Below are 21,643 nucleotides of genomic sequence, written 5' to 3'. Positions count from 1 at the left end.
GGTGGCGCGGGGCTCTGGTACCCCGGCGGGATGCTGCCCGCGGGGAAGCGAGCAGCGTGCGGGGCACCGCCCCCTGGAACCGGCTGAACCCCCGGGGGAGCCGCGCACCGGGACCTCCCCGCTCCCGGGAGAAAGGGACACGCAGAAAGGGCAGGGCTGCCTGGCCGGCGGAGCTCGGGACAGGCTGCTGGGCCGTCCCGGGAGGATACAACCCGGGGGTGGCTACCGGGAGCCCCGGGTGCGGGATGCGCCCCGGGGTGCGGACCGGGGGGCTGCGCTCTTCCCCGTGCGGTGCAGGGGGGCACCCCGGGAGGGGATGCGACCCCCTTACCAGCGCGACATCCCTGTCCCCAGCCCCTCTTGGGAGGGGTTCCCTGGAGCGCCCCGTTTCCAGACTCCCCCTGTCCCGTGGATTCCCCCAGGCCTCTCTCACGGGCGTTTTGGGGTGACCCGTGGTCCCGCACCCCGTCTGGCCTTGGAGCACCCCTGGCTGCATCCCCCATGTGGGTCTCAGCCCCTCACCCCTGTCTCCTCCGGGGTGGGACACTGGGGGGCTGGACCCCCTGTGTCAGCAGGAAGGGCTGTGGCGATGACCCCTTGGGCTTGGGGTTCCCCTGCACCTCAAAGTTGTGTTTCTGGGGGACCTCGGGGGATATCAGAGGCTCCCTCCTCCCTCCCGATTTTTCCCATTTGCCCCCCGCATTCGGGGTGGAAGAGCCCCCCAAGCTCATCAAACAACTGGAGGGACCCTGCAAGCCTTGGGGTGCCAGACCCTTCCCTCGGGACATCGGGCTGTGCCAGCGGGTGCCCACCTGGGGCTCGGTGCACCTTGTCCCGGGAGCCCCGTGGCATTGGGACCACCCTCCTGCCCTGGCCGCGGGGGCAGGAGACCACCGGCAGTGGCCCCTGCATGAGCCCAAACCGTGTCCATCAGTTCATCCTTCGGCAGCATCCTGGCACTGCTGTGGGATACTTGCCCAACTCATGGTGGGGACAATGCCGTGCACCGGAGGGACCCCCGGGCTGTCCCACAGTAGGACCGGGCTGGGAGGTGTCAGAATGTGCAGTGGTGAGGGGTCAGAGCCAGCTCCCACTGCTCAGCACAGCCCTGGCCCTCCAGCTTGCCGCCGTGGGTGAGGGTCTGGCCGGGGTGCGAGGCTTAGCCCAGCCAGAGCCCCCTGTTTTTGGGGAGCACAGTCCCACAGCCGGATCCTGCCCGAATGGGTGCCCAGGGTGGGTCTGTGCCCGTGGGACGTCCTGGGGAGAGACTGAAGAGAGCCCTGCTCCGGCCGTCCCAGCTCTGGGGCCGCTGGCTGCCCACCTGCCTCCCATTAACGGTTGTTTTTCCTCCCGAGCTCCGGATCTGCCTGGGCTTTGCTGTAATTTGGCCGGGAGCGCGCCTTGGCCGGCCGGCACAGCCTGCCGGATGCGGCCCCGCTGCGGGCGGGAGCCGGGGCTGCGGGTGGGGGGCTGAGCCGGGCCCCCCTTTGGGACTGGGGGTGCTGGGGAGCTGGGATAGCTTTTTCTGGGCAATCTTTGCCGGGGTCATCGTGTTGGTCCCTGGCCTGAAGCATCACTGTGGTGTCCCTGTGCTGCTGCTGTCCCAGCTCCTTCCTCCAGCGCAGCGTGCATCCCAGGGGGATTCGGCATGACCCTGCGTGGGGGCTGCCACAGGAATCGGCATCCACCCATGAGCATCCACTTCCTCGTCACTTGGACGTGTTGGGACCCACTCGGATGGGCCGGGACGCCTTGGATGTGTTGGGGATGTTTCCAACGCTCCTGAAGGTGTCCCTTGGGAGGGGAGCAGGAGCTGGGGTGACAGTGGCTGCCGCCGGCGGGTGCGGAAAGCCGCCCCGCTGCGCCTCTCGGATGCCCCAGACAAAGGGAACAGGTCAGGATCCGGCCAGTCTGGCTCCGGCGGCCTCCGTATCGTCTGATCGCGCCGTCGCTGCTCAGCCGAGCTGCCCTCGGGAACCCTGCGGTCCCCTCGCCGCGGGCCGGGGCGGTGGGTGCCCCCCGCGTCCCCCCGCTGCCAGGGCAGCCCCTCCCCAGCCGGCGAGCCCAGGCACGCTGGACGGCCGGGACTTCCTTGGGAAGGTGCCCGCGGGCGACACGCGGCTCCGGCGGGGACGTCCCTGGCGCTGGCGGGTCCCGCTCGCCTGGTTCTGCCGCCCGGCATCGGGGACGCCCGGTGATGTCGCAGTGGGGGTCCCGCTCACCTCTCCTGGGGTGTCCTCACCTCGAGGGTTTAGAGCAGGGGGGGTCCCATCCCCAAAGTGCTGGCGGGTGGTGGGGCAGCTTGTTCAAGGTCAGACCTACCCCGGCCCGTGGTGTGGCTGTTGGGTTGGGTTTTGGGGTGCTGGATGGCAACTGGGTGAGGAGTGATGTCCCCCCTCCCCAAGGCTCCCCTTGGTGGCAGTGGGGGACAGGGCAGCATCTTTGTCATCCCCGCATGGCAGGGGTGATGCTCGGGCTGGTACGGGATCGGAGCTGTGGGGCTGATGGGGGCTGTGGAAGGTTTGGGAGGGTCAGAGGTGGGGGGTCCGGCTCTGACCTGCCTGTCCCCATGGCAGACGGTGGAGCACGGCTTCCCCAGCCAGCCCAGCGCCCTGGCCTACGACCCCGTCCTGCGCGTGATGGCCATTGGCACCAAGGCGGGAGCCGTCAAGCTGTATCCTTTTCCTCCCACATGAGCAGGAGGTAAGGACCTCCCGGACCCTCCTGCACTCCTCTGGCTGTCCCCATCCCGGAGAATGCTTGGAGACGTGGCTGTGCTGCTTCTGGCCCATCCGGCAGCCCCCACTCGGCTGACGTCCATCCCTCCGTCCAGCTGTGCTGCAGCTGGGCCGGCCGGCGAGGGGGCAGCTGGAGAAAACCCCCACCTCGCCCAAAACGCCGGGGGGACAAAGGGGTTCGGCTGTCCTGGGGGGCATCCCAAGCGGGGGTCCTTCCTGGTGTTACCCCGCTTATCCCGGGGGTGCTCCTGTCCATCCTGGCCTCGTCCCCGCAGCCCTCGGGGGGGCAGCGGGGGCTCTGGCCGGCCCAGCGCCGGGGTGCGGGGCTGCGGTGGGCGCGGAGCCCGGTCCCGGGTGGGGGGCCGAAGCGGGGGACGCCGGCGCGGGGCCGGCCGGGCTTTGTTGCCGGCAGCGTGCAGGGAGACTTCAGAGGGCTGCTGGCGGGCGGCCAGGGCTGGATGCGGCCCATGCTCGGGGGGCCCCGCGCCGCAGGAATGCGGGGTGGGGGCGCGGGGGCGGCTGCGCCCGCAAGCGGGGTCGGGGTGTGGGGGCCGCCGCGCTCCCCCTCCCCCAGGCCGGCGGCTCGCTGCCTCCCGAGCACAAAGATGGCGTGTTTTGTTCTGCCGGGGCCGCCTGGGTGCCAGCCCGGCCGCGACGTCGCCGGCCGCCCCACTCGCCCGCCCCACTCGCCCGCCTGGCCCGCGGTGCTGGTCCCAGCTGAGCCCCCCCCCCGGCACCGCGGGGATGCCGTTGCGGGGGGCCGCGGTGCCCTGAGCATCCTCTGCCGGGGATGGTTTTTGGGGTGGTACCCAGCGTGGTACCCCTTTCCTGCACGGCCCCGCTCCGGCTGCCGCCACAAAGATGCTTCTGGAGGTTGGCGGTGCCGTGGAAGCCGGGGCCGGGCGAGGCAGCAGCCGGAGCTGGCCTGACTGGCGTTACTGGTTAGTGGGGGCACCCCTGGGTGCTCCCCGGCCAGGCTGGGCGGATCCGGTTGCAGACAGCCCGGCATCGAGGGGCTGCCAGTGCCTGGGGGTATCTCCTGGGGCAGCTGCGGGTCTCTGGGCTTGGACCCCCATCGCACATGCTGATGACACTGGTGTGCTCAAGCCACTTACCCTGAGGGCTCTCAGCTCGTGGCACTATTTTGGGTGGGGAAAGACCCCAGAATGAGCAAGGATGGGTGGCATCCCCTGTCCACCAAGAGCTGAGAGCCCTCTGTGTGCTCCCTGCTTCATTCCCATGCCCTGTTGTCTGCTCTCCCCAAAACTCCATGGCTCATGCCTGGCTCTGCTGGCTCGGCTGTGCCAGACAGCTCCTGCCAGTCCGGCCAGCAGAGCCACCCAGCTGGTTCCCTGTGCCGAGGGCGCCGGAAGGTGGCCAGGGGCAAGGACCCCCAGCACACAGCATGCCCAGATGTGGCTGCACAGTGCTCTGGTGACACCGGGCTGGGGGGAGCAGCTGGCCGGCTCTGGGGGTGCCGGGGATGCCAGGCCAGGGGGCTCCATGCGGTGCTGGAGCTGCTGCGCGGGTCCTGCCGCAGTTCCTGCTGAGCTGCGTCGCCGAAGGAGCCAGGACCAGTCGGGTGAGTGAGGCTGTGCCGGCGCATGCCGAACCCCACCCCGCTGCCGGTGCATGCCGGGGCTCCCGGCACCTTTTGCACACCCACCCCAGCTGTGTGTGCTCACCGCAGCCTGACCTGGGACATCCCGGTAGGAGGTGACTGGTGGATTCCAGCCTGACCTGCAGTGTCCCAGCTGGAGGTGCTTGGTAGATCCCCGGCTGACTCAGGGTGTCCTGGTTGGAGTTGGTGGATCCCAGCTGGGGATGGTGGTGCCAAGGCCAGCTCTGGCATGGGCTGCAGCCAGGGATGCTCTACCCTGGCTCTCCTGGGGACAGGGGGCTAAACTGGTGTTTACAGGCAGAACTGTGACCTGGGGGAATTTGGGGGGTCCTGAGATTCCTGAGACTTGCTGGGGAAGGGCGGGGTGCTCTACCCTCGTTGTTTCTTTGACGGCCCCCCTCAGATATGGCGCGCCAGGCGTGGAGCTGACGGGCCTGCACAAGGAGACGGCCACTGTCACCCAGCTGCACTTCCTTCCCGGCCAGGTACGTGGGTGTCCTGGGGTGGCCCAGCAGCAGCCCCCCAGCACCTCACACACCCCGCTGTCATCCCACTGCCCCCAGGGCTGGCTCCTTTCACTGCTGGATGACAACACGCTGCACCTGTGGGAGGTGTGCCAGAAGGAGGGCTGCTCCTACCTGGAAGAGACCCGCAGCTTCGGCCTCCCGGGACGCCCAGGGTCCGGCAGTGCTAAGTACTTGCCTGAGGGGATCCGAGCCGCTCCCCCGCGGGGCTGCGGCCAGAGCAATGCCGCTGCCAGCTGGGAACGGCGCGTGGGAGCAGCCGGCCTGCTTGGGTGGGATGGTGGCCAAGGTCCTCTCTGTGGTGGTGTTTTCCCCACTGGGATGCTCCCCTAATCCCAACTTGGATGCTGGGTGCAAGGAACAGCTCTGGACTTTTTATGGTGCGGGCAGGGCCCAGGGTGATTACTGGCTCTAATTGCTGTCAGCACTGAGGCTGTCTGTGTCCTCATGGGCTCGGGGGCATGGGGATGTAGGGATGGAGCAGAGGAGGTCTGGGATCTCTTTGACACTCCCTCAGACCCAACACAGTGCTGACGCAGCCCCTGCTTCCCCCACAGCTGCTCCCCTGGCATCACACGGGTGACAGTGGTCCTGCCGATGGCTGCTGGTGCCATGGTCTGCCTGGGCACTGAGGGCGGTGCCGTGTACTTTGTCACCCTGCCCACCCTGACGCTGCTGGAGGACAAAACCCTCTTCCCAGATGAGATCCTGCAGAGGTGAGAGCCCTGCAGACCCCATGCCCCATGCCCACCACCCCCAGCCCTGCTCTGACCCCCTGTGCGTGTCCCCCTGCAGTGCCCCCGATGACTACCGCTGCGGGAAGGCGCTGGGGCCCGTGGAATCCATCCAGGAGCACCCATGCGACGGCAGCCGGCTCCTCATCGGGTACAGCCGGGGGCTGGTGGTCCTCTGGGAGCAGAGCACTCGTGTTGTCCAGCACCTCTTCCTGGGGAACCAGGTACCGGGGCTGGCGGGAGGCTGGCGGGGCCACGGCCCCACATGTGTGTCCCCGTCTGGATGCTGAGCCCCCTGTGTGCCCCCGCAGCAGCTGGAGAGCCTGGCCTGGGAGCAGAGTGGGAAGAGCATCGTCAGCTCCCACAGCGATGGCGGGTACATGGTGTGGGCAGTGAGTGGCACTGGCCAGAGGACCCAGCAGCCCGTCATGTCCACCATCCCCTACGGTACAGAGCGGGGGTCTGGGGGCCTCTGGGGTTGGGAGCTGATCTCCCCCATCCCAGTGCTACAACCGCAGCGTCTTCGTTTCAGGTCCATTCCCTTGCAAAGCCATCAGCAAAATCCTCTGGCGAACCTGCGAGTCAGGGTAGGTGGGTGGGCTGGACATGGGCACGGGGGGCACTTGGGGGTCCAGGGTCTGATGGAAGCTGCTTCATGCCACACAGGAACCCCTTCATCATCTTCAGTGGGGGGATGCCACGGGCCAGCTACGGTGACAGGCACTGTGTCAGCGTGCTGCAGGGCCAGACCCTGGCCACGCTTGACTTCACCTCCCGCGTCATCGACTTCTTCACTGTGCAGAGCGCAGAGGTGCCTGAGGGAGGTACGTCCCACCGGGTCCATCCTGGGGAGTGGGTGGTGGTGTGGGGATCTCCAAGTGCAGCAACCATATTCCCCCTCCCCAGGCTTTGAGAACCCCCGAGCCCTTGTGGTGCTGGTGGAGGAGGAGCTGGTGGCCATTGACCTCCAGACACCGGGCTGGCCCACCATCCCTGCCCCGTACCTGGCGCCGCTCCACTCCTCTGCCATCACCTGCTCCTGCCATGTCTCCAACGTGCCTCTCAAGCTCTGGGAGAGGATCGTCAGTGTGGGCGAGCAGCAGAGCCCCCGGCAATCCTCTGCGGTCAGTGATGGGGATGGTGGGGAGGGGTCCTGCTGAGACCCTTCCAGCATAGCCCAGTGGGCTCCATCCCTCTCTCCATCCCCTCTCCATCCCTTCTTCCAGGCCTGGCCCATTGATGGGGGAAAGAACCTGGCCCAGGAGCCCACACAGAGGGGGCTTCTCCTCACTGGGTGAGTGGGCTGGCAGGAGCGAGGGGGCCTGGGAAACCCAAAATGCAGGGGGGGACACATCCACACCTGTTCCTGCAATGAGGGACTGGGATGGGGTGGTGGTGGCATCCACTCCTTCTTTTCGGGTGGGCTGCCCCTTCTCGTTCTGGCTGGGCATGAGTGTGTCACCCGCTGCGCTGTCCCCCGTTGTCCCCCCCTCTGGCACAGTGGCTGCCAGCACACAGGCAGCTCTTGTTAGCCGGGCAGATGCTGGGGCCCTGTGCTGACAGGACCCCCCCCCCCACCCGCTCAGGCATGAGGACGGCACGGTGCGGTTCTGGGACGCCTCGGGGGTCTCCCTGAAGCCCCTCTACAAGCTGGGCACCGCCAACATCTTCCAGACAGACTGTGAGCACAACGACAGCCTCAACCAGGCAGGTGATGAGGAGTGGCCGCCGTTCCGCAAGGTGAGGTCCGCTGGGCAGGGGGACACTGGGGTGGACCTCAGCACCCTCCTGGCTTTGCCAGCACCCAAGGGGGCAAACCCAGAGCCGGGCACGGGGGACACACCTGCCGGAGCCATCCCGGCTGCGCCCCGGGGACATGTCCCCCGGCGCAGGGCACAGCTGCTGTGTGACGCACTGTGGGGACACAAGGGACGCTTGTTCCGTGGGCCCCGTCCCGCGGGTCTGCCCCAGCATGGGGGAAAGAGCCAGGGGGTGTGTGGGGACAGACTTTTCCTGGGCGTGATGCCCAGAGTGGTTCGTGTGCCACAGCTGGTGGAGGGATGTGGGGGTGCAGGAGGGGCTGCCCCACAGCTGTGTGAGGGGTCCGGGCTGTCCCTTCAGCTGTCCCCTCCCGCAGGTGGGCTGCTTTGATCCCTACAGCGATGACCCGCGCCTGGGTGTGCAGAAGATTGCGCTCTGCAAGTACACGGCCAAGATGGTGGTGGCTGGCACGGCGGGGCAGGTAGGGTGGCAAGGACAGAGCAGGGGCTGCTAAGCACCTCTTGGCACCCCCATGGCATGAGAGGGCTGCAGACCCCCGTGGTTGTCCTTGAAGGGCTTCTACTGGTGGGTTTAGCCCCTGGTGTGCAGCAGGCCGGCTGTGTGGGGGGGTTAAGTGTGTCCCCCCATCTGTGTTTGTCCCTGCAGGTGCTGGTGATGGAGCTGAGCGATGAGAAGTCCGAGCACGCCGTCAGTGTGGCCACCGTGGATCTGCTGCAGGACCGTGAGGGCTTCACCTGGAAGGGCCATGACCGGCTGGCCCCTCGGAACGGGCCCCTCCACTTCCCCCCCGGCTTCCAGCCCAGCGTGCTGGTGCAGTGCGTGCCCCCCGCCGCCGTCACTGCCGTCACCCTCCACTCCGAGTGGAACCTCGTGGCCTTTGGCACCAGCCACGGCTTTGGACTCTTCGACTACTACCGGCGCAACCCCGTGCTGGCCAGGTATGGGGGGACCTCAGTGCGGGGACCCCCTGGAGTGATGTGGCGGGTGCTGAGCAGCATCGGTGCTTGCAGGTGTACACTGCACCCCAACGACTCGCTGGCCATGGAGGGGCCCCTGTCCCGCGTGAAGTCCCTCAAGAAGTCCCTGCGTCAGTCCTTCCGCCGCATCCGCAAGAGCCGTGTGTCGGGCAAGAAGAGGCTCAACGCCAGCAGCCCTTCCAGCAAGGTGGGCAGGGAGTGGGGGCCACCATGGCAGCTCCCCATCCCCACCTGGCAGGGACTGACCCCGTGTCCCCTCCCCAGGTGCAGGAGGCCAATGCGCAGCTGGCAGAGCAGGCGGGCCCCCCCGAGGTGGAGATGACGCCGGTGCAGCGGCGGATCGAGCCTCGCTCAGCCGATGATTCGCTTTCGGGGGTCGTGCGGTGCCTCTATTTCGCTGACACCTTTCTCCGTGACGGTGAGACCCCCTCCCTCCCTGGGAAAAGCCCCCAAGCTGGGTCTGGCTGGTGCCACACTCTGGGGAGGGGGCTCTGACACTGCTCTGCCCCCACAGCCGCCCACCACGGCCCCACAATGTGGGCAGGGACCAACTCTGGGTCGGTGTTCGCCTACGCCCTGGAGGTGCCGTCGCAGGAGAAGTTCTCAGAGCGGGCGGTGGAGGCGGTGCTGGGGAAGGAGATCCAGCTGATGCACCGGGCGCCCGTGGTGGCCATTGCGGTGCTGGATGGGCGAGGGAACCCCCTGCCTGAACCCTACGAGGTGTCCCGGGACCTCGCCAAGGCCCCTGACATGCAGGGCAGCCACTCCATGCTCATCTCCTCTGAGGAACAGTTCAAGGTGAGTGCAGGGCTGAGTGTCCACTGTGGAAGAGGTGGGACACAAAACATCCCATGTCCCCTTTGGATGTCCTCATCATGCGGGGACAGGGCTGGAGGTGACCAGTCACATTGGGGGGCACTCCTATGCCTGTTCTAGGGTGGTGAATCCAAGGAGAAGGTGCCCCCCTAAACCCAGCAGGTTCCTGTTCTCCCCTGACCCCAGCTCCTCTTGCCCCCCCCAGGTGTTCACGCTGCCCAAAGTGAGTGCCAAGACCAAGTTCAAGCTGACAGCACACGAGGGCTGCCGGGTGCGGAAGGTGGCCTTGGTGAGCCTGGCCAGCGCTGGCTCCGAGGAGCGCCTGGAAAACTGCCTGGCCTGTCTCACCAACCTGGGGGACATCCACATCTTCACCGTGCCCAGCCTGCGGCCCCAGGTCCACTACAGCTGCATCCGTAAGGAGGACATCAGTGGCATTGCCTCCTGTGTCTTCACCAAGCATGGCCAAGGTGAGGGCACCAGGTGACATCCTGTGTCGCTGGGATGTTGACCCCACCTGCAGCCCTGTGGGGGATCCTTGAGGCTCGTTGTTGTCCCCCCGTAGGTTTCTACCTAATTTCACCATCCGAGTTTGAACGCTTCTCGCTGAGTGCCAGGAATGTGACAGAGCCACTGTGCCGGCTGGAGGTTGCCCGGCTCCAGGACACCTCCTGCCTCAGGTGGGCTGTCTTGGGGGCATGGGGGGCTGTGCTCTGGTAGAGCCCCTGCACACCCACCCCATGACACCGGTTCTGGCCATAACTTCTCCCTGTTTCCTTCCAGCAACAGCTCAACGGTGACGCCGAAGCTGCCGCAGGCGAATGGCACCCACGTCCCACGCAGCTCCGAGGGCCAGCACTCCCCCTCGGACAGTGACCGTGAGTGACCACCCTGTCCCTGCACACACAGCGTGTCCCATAGCCCTGCTCCAGGCCTGGCCCTGTGTCCTGGCTGCTCCCAATCCCTCCTGTCCCGTGACTCCCCAGGGTCCCCTGAGGAGCACCCAGGTGCCTTCTCGCCCGGCCCCATCGACTCCCCTAACAGCAGCATGGAGAACCCGCTGGACACCACTGGGGACATCACCGTGGAGGAAGTGAAGGATTTCCTGGCGTGAGTGGGGTGGGAATGGGGTAACCAGTGCTGAGGGGCCGTGGCAGTGCCTCTCACCCTGCTCTGCCCCAGGTCCTCAGAGGAAGCGGAGCGGAACCTGCGGAACACCAGCGAGGACGAGGCCCGGCCCACGGGGATCCTCATCAAGTGAGGTCTGTGAGGGGCTGGTGGTCCCTGGGGTGGGAGTGGGATTTGGAGCTGGGACCCCAGTGCAATGGCCTGGCTTCCTGATCCATCATGGGAGGATGGAGTTGTGGTCCCCGGGGCTTGTAGAGGAGGGGGAGCAGGGGGAATGCCTGTCCTGAGCCCCTCCAGGTCTCCTTCTGAGGAGCTGCATCACCCACAGGCATCGCCAGCCTCCCTGACCCATCTCAGTGCTCGGATTCCCGGGATGCGCGACTCGACTGGACCCCCGCGCCCCCTCCCCATGTAACGTAGACTCGCCTCCTCTCTAACATCCGCGCCGGCCGCTGCTGCGCCCCGGCTCCGGCACTCCCCACACACCTCCCTGCCCGGCCACCGGCCCCGGAGCCCCCGACCCCCGAGCCGGGGCCGTGGGACACAAACTCTTCCCGGGGAAGATAAGTTCCTTTTTTATACACGGTCGAGTGTCACTGTCCCCTGCTCCAGAGCCCCCTTCCTGGGGGATGCTGCTGCTTTCCTGGCTCCACGGGGAGGGCTGGGGCTTGTGGACCCCCCTCGTCCCCCGGTTTTGGTCCCTTGGGGCAGTGCGGGGCCAGAAGCCTCCAGGCACGGCCCCCCCATGCCCTGGTCTGTGTTTACATGCCCGGCTCCCTGCAGTTTACAGCCCCGTTCCCTGCCTGCCAGGAGGCTCTGGCTGCTGCACAGGGACTGTCCCCAGGGGCACCCAGCGGGGATCCCCTGGCTCCCAGGTGGGCAGCAGAGGCCTCGAGCAGCCCGTGGAGGGGCACGGTGGGGGGTCACAGGTGGCCTTTTTCTCTTAGTGGCTTCTCCAAGGGCTATTCTCCAGGTTGGGCTCTGTGCCTGCTGCTCCTTTCTGACACTAATTCCTGCCACGGGGTGGGTTTGGGATGGGATCACGCTGTGGAATTACACACCGGCTCCTGGTCCTGGTCCGTGTTGGTGCTGCGGGGGGGCAGATGGGGCTGCCCCAGCCCCCTCCTGCCCCAGGCTGGGCTGCCCCACCCTGGGGGTCTCACTGTGCCAAATCCCCCCTGGGCTCCTAGCCTGGCCTTGTCCTCCTGGGGGCCTGTGGTGATGCCGGCTCTGTCCCCTGGCCCATGGTGGCTGTTCCCACGGGACTCAGCTGGCCCCTGCCCCTCTCCTTTTGGGGACCCGGGGCTGCTGTGGCCCCCCGGGCTCTCCTGCGGTACGTGTGTGGCTGGGGGGGGGTCGGGCTCTGTCGCTGCCGGCCGAGGCCGGGGCTGTAGCGTCCCTGGTAGAACCCCCCCCCACCTCATCCTTTTTTTTTGGTAAGATGAATTTAGCATTGTTTAGTTATTAAAAATACTGGTTTTTAATATTGAAAATAAAGCATTTAATATCAACTGCCCGGGCTGCAGGTGTTTGCTGAGCCATGGAGCCAGGTCAGTGCTGGGGTTCCCCTGAGCTGCAGAGGGGCACGATCAGTGTGGGGGGTGACCCCATTTTGGAGTGAGTCAGAGCCTGGGACAGGGTCGAGGTGAGAAGTGCAGCCTTTATTGGTATGATCCAGATGGGCTGATCCCTGCTGGGGGTCCATCCCCCAGGACAGCAGGGACCAGCTGTAAGGCCCAGGGCTGAGAGCCCCTCACTCCCCCCAGTTCTCCTTAGCAAAGCATCCTCCCACCCAAACTGGAAATCACTCCTGTCCCCCAGTGGCAGGGGGAGCTCGGCACTGGTTAAGGGCAGCAGCATCCCCAAGCAGGGCATGGCAGGGGCTGACATCACCCCGTGTGCCCCCCAGGAAGGGAAGGGGCTGAGCTGAGCACCGTGCTGGGAGAAGGGGGGACAGAGGGGCAGCCCCAGTGATCCCCACTGGCCCCGGCTCTGGGGGAGGCGGCTCCAGGCCGAGCCTGGCTGGGTGCAGGCGTTGGTGGCAGTGTGGGGTGCTGGGGTCCGGCCGTGCCGGGGGGGCTGTGGCTGGAGCACCGGGTGCCCCCGGCCCTTAGGTCGGTGGCTTGCGGAACACACTCCAGGCGTGGAAGCAGCGCGTGAAGGGCCAGGGCTCGTTGCCTTTCCGCACCAGCCGGAGCTTGCGGGGATGCGTGGGGTCCTTGGAGCGCATGTGCTGGATGTAGACCTGGGGCGGAGCACAGCCGTGGGGGTCCCGGCCCCTTCCCACCTCCAGAGCTGGTATTCCCCAGCCCAGAGCTCTGCACCACCCAGATCAGGGCCCCAAGGGGACATGGAAGTGCCCAAATCCTCCCCCACGCTGTTCCAGGATGGAGGGAAGCCTTACCTGGCACGCCTTGAGGCTCAGCTTGATCTCCACCTGGCTGGTCTGGGTGCCCACCCACATGTAGACCTGCAGAAAGGATCAGGAGCCAGGCTCAGCCCACAGAGCCACTGGGAGATCTGGGCCCAGGACAGCCTCATGCCCAGCTCACCTCCTGCCCATTGTCCAGCAGCATGATGTCATCATCAGCCAGGTCATCCTGGCAGAAATCTGAGCACTTTTCTGACACGGAGAAATAACCTTTCTCATTGGAGCATCTGTGGGGAGATGGACAGGGACAGCATCAGGCATGAGTTTGTTAGGACTCTGCTCGTGCAGAGGGAAGGGATGTGATGGTGCAGCTGTTTTGGCTGGTGGATTCCCAAGGGGGATGGGCTCTGTAGGAGAAAGGGAACCAGCACAGACTGGAGCCTCCCTCTCCAGGCCAGTGCCCACCTGAAGAGCCGTGAGTGCTTCATATAGTCTGCATCTTCATCGTAGGGCTTCTGGCCCCCAATGCCCACCCAGAAGAAGTTTTCAGGCTCTTCTCCCTCGTTGATGACCTGCAAGGGCAGGAACAGGGCTGAGCGTGGCCTGGGTGGTCACTGTCACCCAGGTGAGGTGGCACTGAGGCCCACTCACCTGTTTGCTGTAGGAGTCATCAAACATGTGGTTCATGATGTCCTCAGCCAGCTTGGCCTCGTCAGGGTCGGCCGCCCTGCCCACCCAGGTGTAGACGATGCCCTGGTTGTCTGTGCTCTCAAAGGGCACCTGGGGGAGTGCAGAGTCAGGGCTGCCCAGGGGGGCAGGCAGGCACCCAGGCAGCCCTGAGGATGCTCAGCCACGAGCAGTACCTTGAGGATGAAGCAGAACTCAGAGTTGAGCAGAGCAGCGTCCGTGTTGATCTGGATGCACCTGGAGACCCCGAGGCACAAATCAGTGGGAGACCCGGCAGCTGTGCCCACCAGCAGGTATCCCACCTGGATCTGGCACCTGTGGGTGCTGGCTGGCCTGGAGCAGCCCTGGGGCACTGACCTGGTGCACAGAGCCCCGCCGTTGGTGCGGATGTGGTACAGGCTGGGCTGGGGAGCGCTGACCCGGTCCTTCCGCTTGCCCCGGTGGATCACAAACCTCCTCTTGAAGTGCGAGAGGAACTTGGGGTTCTCCTGCTGCTGGGTCATGCGCACCACCTGGGCACGGGTGGGTGTCAGCAGGGCAATGGGGACCTCCCAAACACAGCCCCAAGTCCAGCTGCACCCCCTGCCAGCCCCCATCTCTGCTGCTGTCCCCTGCCTCAGCCTGAGGGGCAGAGAAGGGATGGGGAAGAAGAGAGGCAAAGCTGGGGCACCCCTGTGTCACCCCCAAACTCTGTCACCTCCAGTTTGCCACGGAAGTGACTCTCAAACTTCTTCTGGAGGCTGAAGGTGAAGGTGAGCCAGCCCATGTTGGAGGCCTCCCGGCCCTGCCAGAAGTAGACGATGCACTGGGAGTCTTCCTCAGGCTGCTTCTCCTCCTCTTCTTCCTCACCCTCCTCCTCCCCTTTGCCTTCACCCTTCTTCTTTTTCTCCTCATCTTCCTCATACTCCACTGGCACCCAGTACCTGAGGGCAGGAATAGGGAGTGCTGTGAGGCATGGGACAGTCGGGAGGACTGGGCAGGGAGGTTGGGGACAAAATGGTCCACCAGCCCCTGAGAGGGGACGAGCCGGGTGTCACCTGCACAGGAAGACGTAGCAGTCGTGGGTGTGGAAGTGGCCAAACTCCTCCTCAGGCAGGCGGGTGAATTTCTTGCCCTCCAGCACGAAGCCCTCCATGCCATCCAGGTCCTCGTTCCACTCCTCCATCAGCTGCTCCGCCTGTGGCCCCATGTGCTCTGTCAGCCCCCCAGCCCTTCCATCATCAGGACCCAGCCCCATGCCATGGGGGATTCATGGGGGTCCCCAGCCCTACCTCGCTGAGGGGCATGGGGGGCTGGCGGGGCAGGAAGAGTGCCGTGAGGTCGGCCTTCATCTGGTCCTTCTTCTCGGCGTCCTTGCGGACCTTGCCGGCCAGGCCGCCGTCCTGCAGCACTGTCTCAGCGTTCCGGGTGTAATCCACGCGCAGGACATCGTCCCAGTTCTTGAACTTGGACTTGAATACCTACATTACAGAATCATTAAGGCTGGAAAAGACCTCCAAGATCATCGAGTCCAACCTGTGACCGATCCCCACCTTGCCAACCAGACCAGAGCACCGAGTGCCACGTCCAGTCACTCCTTGAACACCTCCAGGTGTTCGAGGTGTAAATTGGGGAGCAGGTAACACACCCTGGGTCACAGCCCCCTCTCGGGAACCCAGCAGCCATCCGAGGGGTCCGTGCCCTACCTGGCACTCGGTGCCCTCCAGGTTCCTGGTCACCATGGCGTGCTTGGGCCGGTGCAGCATTGTGCACAGCTCCTGGCTCAGCTTCAGCGCCGCCGCCCGCACCAGCCGCGATGACTTCCTCCCGATCCAGATGAAGACGTCGGACCAGCAGTCCAGGATGTACACGCTCTTGGTGTCCAGCAGGCTCTGCAGCTGAGGGCACCACAGGGAAGAGGGGGTCAGGCACTTGCAGGCATTCCCAGCTGGAAAACACCCTGCCTGCTCCCGACAGAGCAGAGCATCCCCCAGCTGGGCGCTGCTGGCCGAACCTCCCTCTCCCAGGGCACAGCTGGAGGCAGAAGGGACACGAAACCAGTCTCACTGGTCAGACTGGGAGAACCTCCCCGCCCCATCCTACCAGGCGCATCTCTGGCATCAGATCAGCCTTCAGCCTCTTCTTGTGCTCCACAGAGAGCTTGTAGTTGATCTGGGGCAGCTCCAGGTAGCCCAGACCAAGGCCGACCTGCAGAGGGGATGGGGACAGATGTTATTGGGGGCCGCAGGACCCCAGCAGTGCTGGTGGCCCTGTGGATGCAGCTCCCCACCTTGTACAGCTTGGGCTTGTGGGGCTGGAAGTCATCGGGGACACAGGGTCGGATCTCCTCGGGCTGCCCCCCCAGCACCTCCCAGAATTCGGGGGTCTCCTGGCCCTGGGTGAGCAGCGTAATCTCGGCCTTGCCCTTCCGCTCATTCTTGTTGATCTTCTCAGCAAAGAGCCTGCAGTGGGAGCAGGTGAGATGGCAGGTGTGGGCTCCCCACACCCCAGCACCCCCACCAGCCCTACCTGGCCTTGGTGGTGCTGCTCAGTGTGGCCTGGCTCCCACGCCACACCAGGAGGTCGAGGCCATGGTCCAGGAGGAAAACAAACCTGGTGGAGAGAGGTGAGAGGAGTCAGGAGAGAGCGCGGTGTGCCGAGCATTCTCCCCATCCTGGAGGTCCCTGCAGGGCACCAATGGGGGTTTGAACCCAAATCCTTGTAAGAAGGTGCAGGAATAGCCCATTTGCACCACAGAACTGCAGCTATATTATCTCAGGTGGACCCTGCTGAACCTTCTGCAGGGACTCTGTATCCCCTGGCCACTCACCGGGGGTCCAGGGATGTCCCTTTCAGTGCCACCGGCTCCAGCTTGATGTTCTTCTTCCCATAGACACGGTACAGCCTGGGGAAGGGACAGCCACGGTGGGACATGGGGCACTGCCTGCCCCATACATCCCCCCCAGGCCCTGTCCCCAGCTGTACCTGGTGACATACTGCGTGTCCTCGACAGTGAAGAAACCACTGGCCGTGCCACCCTCGATGTAGGAGATATCATTGTCGAAGACCTGGGGGCGGGAAGGGGTTGATGGTGGGACAGGAGGGGCTGGGGGCTACAGGGGAGCTGGGGGTTGGCCTCACCTGGAGGAACTCTTCACTTTCATCCCCCATCTCCTCCCGGATGCTGCGGCACTCGGCCCCCAGGTAGTTGCGGAGGTTGACGGCGTGGATGGCAGAACAGGCTTTCTTGTCCAGCGTGGCCTCCTGCCCAATCCAGTAGTAGATCTCCCAGTTGAGGGAACCGTTCTCATCCAGGAAGGTCTGGGAAGGACAGGGTGTGAGATGGGATGGCTGCAGCTCTGGGCAGGGGATGTGGGGGACCCTTGGTCCTCCCCGAGTACCTTGAGCACAATGTAGCAGTCGGCCTCGTAGAACTTCCCGTGGAAAGCCTCGTCCACCAGTGTGGGCACGAAGTTCTCGATCTGCCAGACACAGAGGCCAGGCAGCTGCCCCACATCCTCGCTGAAGAACTCTGAGTAGTCCAGCTGTGGCTTCTCCAGGCCCTGGTCCCAGCGTCGTGTCTTCAGGTCTGGCGCCTTCGCCTCCCCACTCTCCTGGGGGACGGGCACAGGTCAAGTGAGGGACAACCAGAACCCTGCTGGCACCCAGGGTAGGCCACGGACACTGCGACGCCCTCAGGGCCCCTCTCCCACCCCAGACCCTACCTCTATCTTCTTATTCTTCTCCTGGGCCACATCCGACATCCCCTTCAGCACCTGCTTGGCCTGGTCATCCTGGGCAGAGTCCTTGCGCCGCCGGAGCCGCATCTTGCGGGCCAGCGGGTCCTTGGTGCTGCTCCCTGGGCACATGGGGACAGGGTGAGAGGCAGCCACGACACTTGTGGGGCACTCTAAGGAGGACTGCTCATTTCCCAGCCTCTCCAGGGCTGTGCCAAGGCAGGGGCTGTGCCCCCCATCCCTACGCACATACCTGCAGCAGCGGCTGCGACGGTGGCGGGGGAGGCTCCGGCCAGGCGGAGCTGGTTCTGCAGGGAGAAGTCGATGTTGTACCACTCCGAGGACCGATCCGCTGGCTTCGGGGGCATCACCAGGTTGGGGTTCTCACGCACGTCCAGGACCTGCCAAGGAGGGCGCAGAGACCTCAGTGAAGCACCCGCTCACAGGGACATCGAGGATGTGGCATGGGATGGAGATCTCTGGAGCACTCCAAGCTTCAGTGAGATGGATGTGGAGGGAACCCCAAATCCACGGTCTGCCTGGGCTGAACCATGTGCCAGACTGCAGGTATGGTCCCTGAGCTCCCCTGCCCTCACCTCATCCACCCCATCCTACAGCCCTGGGATCCCAGGGAGGTGCTGGGGCTGTGAAGGACAAGCACCAAGGCAGAGAGGTGCTGGGTGCTCACCTCCACATCCGTCAGGAAGTGGATGGCTTCTGGCAGCGTCACCAGGCGGTTCTTGTTCAGCACCAACTTCCTCAGCTTGGAGCACCTGTGGGACAGTGATGCTGGTGACAGGCCAGCCCAGGGTGACCTGTGACCACACAACCTGTGTGTTCCCTCCTGGGGACAGAGCGGATCCGGTTGTGTGTTCCTTACCTGCACAAACTCTCGGGGATGAGCTCCAGGTTGTTGTTGGCCGCCATGAACTCCTCAAGGTTGGTGAGCTTGCCGATGCCTGAGGGGATCCCGTCAAAGTCCAGCTTGTTGGAGTTTAGGTACATCTTCTTCAGCTTGGTCAGCTTACAGATGGCCGACTGGGGAAGGGGGAGATGGTGGGGTGAGGGAAAACCATGGAAACACAAGCAGGGAGGCCATGTAGGGGCAGGGACATACAGGTAAGGAGGTGAGCTGGTTGCGGGACAGGTTGAGGGTCTCCAGCTGGGTCCACTGGTCAATGCAGAGGGACAGCTCTGTGATCTGGTTGCTGCTGAGGTTGAGGCGCCGCAGGCTGCCCAGGGTGTAAAGACACTCGGGGACACGGCTGAGGTCGTTGCAGGAGAGGTCCACGTCTGGGGGAAGAGACAAGGGGGTGACCCCACCAGCCAGACCCACACCAGGGCTGGGGGAGCCCCTGGAGGGTTCTGTGGGGCTGGATGCCCCAGTCCTACCTGCCAGGTTCACCAGGCCCTCGAGGCTGGTGGGGAGGTTGCTCTGTGTGCGCTGGGTGTTCCGCAGGTGGAGGGTCTGCAAGGCCGTCATCGCCGGCAGCTGCCTGCGGACCACGGAGAGCCAGAGGGCAGAGAGAGCGTCAGGATGGAGCAGGCACCGCCCCAGCCCTGCCTGACTGGGATCCAGCCTGGGAAGCGGGGCTGTACCGGAGCTGTGCGTGCAGGAGGGGGTTGTTGTTGAGGATGAGGGTCTGCAGGTGGACCAGGCGCCTCATCTGTGGGGGGAGACTCTCCAGCTTGTTGTCACTCAGGTCCAGGTAGAGCAAGTCCGTCAGGTTGATGAAGAGCTGGTTGGGGATGGTGTCGATGCTGCAGGGATATGGGGAAATTATGGGCTGCCGGGGACCTGCACCAGCCCCAGGTCTCCCTTGAGGAGGGGCAGACAGCAGGACCCAGCAACAGAGGTGGCCATGGCCAGGAGGGGGAGATGGTCACCCTGGTCTGGACCCACCTGTTGTGGCCAAGGTTGAGGACCAGCATGTTCTTGGCATTCTCCAGCTCCCGGGGACACTCTGTGAGCTGGTTGTAGCTCAGGTCCTGGGAAAATGGGAGCACAAAGCAGCTGTCACCCTCTGCCCCAGGCCCAGCCACTACCACCCAAACCTGAGGACTGAGGGCTGTCTCCAGGGGCACAGCAGGAGCTGGACCAGCACACAGGGAACACAGCCATGGCATCAGCCTTTAAAGGAGGCACTGCCAGAGGGTCATCCTGCCAACAGCCACCTTCCCTGCAGCTCAGGCATGGGCTTGGGACTGGTGTTCCCAAGGAGCACAAGGAGCCACCAAGGTGCAGGAATGGGATCCAGGAGTCTGAGCTGGCTCCTGCATCAGCTGAGGAGACTCTGCACTCACCAGCACTGAGAGGTCATCCAGCTGGAAGATGTCATCAGGGACTCCCGAGTTCTTCAGGCTGTTTGCACGAGCCACGATTGCCTGGAAAGGCGAGAGAGGCAGGAATGCAGCTGCCTGCTGAGCCCCCAGGTATGATCCTTGTGTGCCCTCAGAATCCAGAGGTGCCTGGGGACCCCTGAGGCACGAGGGGGACACTCACCCGGAGGCAGGGCAGGCCGGAGAGCTCTCCGTGGAGCGTGGTGAGGCTGTTGTGACTCACGGAGAGGTGCTCCTGCACGGAAAACACAGACAAGCCCTCAGTGAGCAGAGAGAAGAGCTGGGACTGTGCAGGGCAATGGTTGGGCCCCCACATTGATGTGGAGGCTCCTCCATCCCAGGAGAGCTGGGGACCTGTGAAGCCCTGTCACACCCAGGGCTGCTGGGACACTCCCAGGCTCAAACTGGTTGGTTGGCCCAGTGTGCCTGTGCTGCCTCCACATCCCTCATTTCCTGGGCTAGCCCTGGCTGGACACCTCAGCCCTGCTGTAGGGTTTGGGGTGCTCTGGGATGCCACCAAGCTGGCCTGTGGCAGTCCCACATAGTCCCTGTGCAAACAGATCCCAGTTCTCGAGAACGCCTCTCACTGGGTGATCCGGAAATGGGCAGACATGGACACTGCTGGGGTAGGAGGAATTTCCCCGGGGGAATGTTTTCCTCTGAGCATCACCAGCCACGGCTGTTGCCTACTCAGGAAAACAAGGAATTGGCAGGCTGTGGGTGTGATGTGAGGATTTGAGTCTTGCTGTGGCTCCCAAGAACCTAGCAGGGCTGGCGGGAGCGTGGCTCTGAGTAGCACAGAGCGATTCCCTGCACCTGGCACAGGGACAGGGACTTCTAGCAGCATTTAAAGCAGTGACTTTGTCTGACACTGACAGGATGAGGTCCTTGACATGCTGTGGACACCACCAAAGCCAAGCTGAGCCACAACTCCACCAAGGGCCTGGTTGAGCTGCCCAAAAGCAAAGCCAGGCAGCTGCCAGCTCCTGCTCTTTATATACTTTAGCAAAGGAGAAGGGAAAAAAGCCCCAAAAACCTTGATCCTCTCCATTTTAAGCATCACCCTTCCCTCCTGTTACAGGGCAGAGGATCTAAGAGTGGTTTTTAATCTGGTTTTCTAGAAAAAAAAAGGTGAAACCAAGTGCAAGTCCATCTCAACCCCATTCCCGACAGCTCCTGCATCTGATTTCAACCACACATTGTAGCTCAGTGCTATTATTAGACACCAGAGCATCCGCCACTGAGCCACGAGGCTGGCAGGGAACAGGCTCCCGTCAGATCTCACAGCCCCAGTGGGACAGGGGAGCCCCATTGCATCCCAAAACATGGGGCTCACCAGCTTCTGGAGGGCAGCAAGCTCCTCGGGCAGGTAGCACAGCCCCGTGCGGTTCAGCTTCAGCCAGCGCAGGCTCGTCATCGCCTTCACATGCTCCGGGAAGTATCCGCCCTGGAGAGGAGGAGAAGGGTGAGGAAACCACCTGTCCCATGGGATGAGGATCTGGGGACTTCAGGCTGACTGATGCTCTGTGGTCATGGGAGGTTTGGGATCGAGCAGTCCCATGGGACTGGGAACTGTGGGGTCATGATGACCCAGTCCTATAGGACTGGGAGCTGTGGGGATTGGGATCAACCAGTCCCATAAGATTGGGAACTAGGGGGCTGAGATCACCCAGTCCTAAGGAACTGGGAGCTGGGGGGCGGGGATCGATCATTCCTAGGGGATTAGGAGCTGGGGGCCATGGAGACCCAGTCCTACGGGACTGGGAGCTGGGATCGCCCAGTCCTATGGGAGTGGGAGCTGGAGGCTCGGGGATCACCTGTCCCTCTGGGACCCCGTGGGCTGGGGGCCGGGTTGCCCAGCCATAGCGGCTTGGTGGGGGTCACGGATCGCCCGGCCCCGCAGTGCCCACGGGGTCGGGACCGGGGCTGCCCCAGGTCACCCACCCCGGGCGGGGCCGGGGCCGGGATTCCCCCGCCCCGGGGGCCGAGCCAGGCCTGACAACCCCGCGGGGCCCGGGCCCGCTGCGGCCCTGGGGGCCGGGCTGTCCCCCGCTCCCGCTCCCCCGCACCTTGAAGTCGTTGCCGCTGAGATCGACGCCGCGGACGAAGGGCAGGACGCCGGTGGCCGCCATGGCGGAAGGGCGGGGGGACCCTGCGGCGGCACCGCGCCCCGCCAGGCCCCGCCCCCCCGGCCGTGACGCACACGGGG

General features: G+C 64.6%; 2 protein-coding genes across 3 annotated transcripts; one reads left to right on the top strand and one right to left on the bottom strand.

The window, feature by feature from the left end:
* Nucleotides 1-2,389: 2,389 nt before the first annotated feature.
* LOC121672962 (lethal(2) giant larvae protein homolog 1-like) lies at nucleotides 2,390-11,811 on the top strand. Of its 2 annotated transcripts, none has more exons than XM_042045916.1 (22): nucleotides 2,390-2,674; nucleotides 4,763-4,844; nucleotides 4,923-5,038; nucleotides 5,441-5,599; nucleotides 5,679-5,841; nucleotides 5,929-6,064; nucleotides 6,150-6,204; nucleotides 6,284-6,441; nucleotides 6,524-6,741; nucleotides 6,844-6,911; nucleotides 7,204-7,357; nucleotides 7,755-7,859; nucleotides 8,045-8,337; nucleotides 8,410-8,563; nucleotides 8,641-8,794; nucleotides 8,891-9,174; nucleotides 9,398-9,662; nucleotides 9,758-9,872; nucleotides 9,976-10,070; nucleotides 10,179-10,302; nucleotides 10,375-10,454; nucleotides 10,649-11,811. In XM_042045916.1, the coding sequence occupies exons 1-21, from the start codon at nucleotides 2,505-2,507 to the stop codon at nucleotides 10,451-10,453; spliced, it is 3,147 nt and encodes a 1,048-aa protein (XP_041901850.1). In that variant the 5' UTR covers nucleotides 2,390-2,504; the 3' UTR covers nucleotide 10,454; nucleotides 10,649-11,811. The 2 variants fall into 2 exon arrangements, with proteins under 2 accessions (XP_041901850.1, XP_041901849.1); XM_042045915.1 differs by having other exon boundaries at nucleotides 4,923-5,053.
* A 345-nt stretch (nucleotides 11,812-12,156) lies between these two features.
* LOC121672961 (protein flightless-1 homolog) lies at nucleotides 12,157-21,628 on the bottom strand. The gene is made up of 30 exons (XM_042045914.1): nucleotides 21,504-21,628; nucleotides 20,771-20,881; nucleotides 19,598-19,669; nucleotides 19,399-19,479; nucleotides 18,998-19,083; nucleotides 18,694-18,855; nucleotides 18,487-18,590; nucleotides 18,212-18,387; nucleotides 17,975-18,132; nucleotides 17,783-17,867; nucleotides 17,348-17,495; nucleotides 17,083-17,216; nucleotides 16,759-16,971; nucleotides 16,499-16,678; nucleotides 16,343-16,425; nucleotides 16,188-16,262; nucleotides 15,887-15,970; nucleotides 15,648-15,819; nucleotides 15,461-15,565; nucleotides 15,064-15,255; nucleotides 14,650-14,838; nucleotides 14,416-14,555; nucleotides 14,076-14,301; nucleotides 13,736-13,890; nucleotides 13,555-13,615; nucleotides 13,343-13,471; nucleotides 13,157-13,263; nucleotides 12,873-12,978; nucleotides 12,725-12,790; nucleotides 12,157-12,565 (listed from the first exon to the last, which is right to left on the bottom strand). Exons 1-30 carry the CDS (start codon nucleotides 21,564-21,566, stop codon nucleotides 12,431-12,433), a joined length of 3,798 nt encoding a protein of 1,265 aa, XP_041901848.1. The 5' UTR covers nucleotides 21,567-21,628; the 3' UTR covers nucleotides 12,157-12,430.
* Nucleotides 21,629-21,643: the final 15 nt, after the last annotated feature.

This window comes from Corvus kubaryi, unplaced genomic scaffold, assembly GCF_017639235.1.
Source record: "Corvus kubaryi isolate FWS band 111438036 unplaced genomic scaffold, C.kubaryi_AGA036_p1.0 65064, whole genome shotgun sequence".
NCBI lineage: Eukaryota > Metazoa > Chordata > Aves > Passeriformes > Corvidae > Corvus > Corvus kubaryi.
The sequence above is the reverse complement of the archived record's forward strand: the minus strand, read 5'-3'. Positions and strand labels throughout refer to the sequence as shown.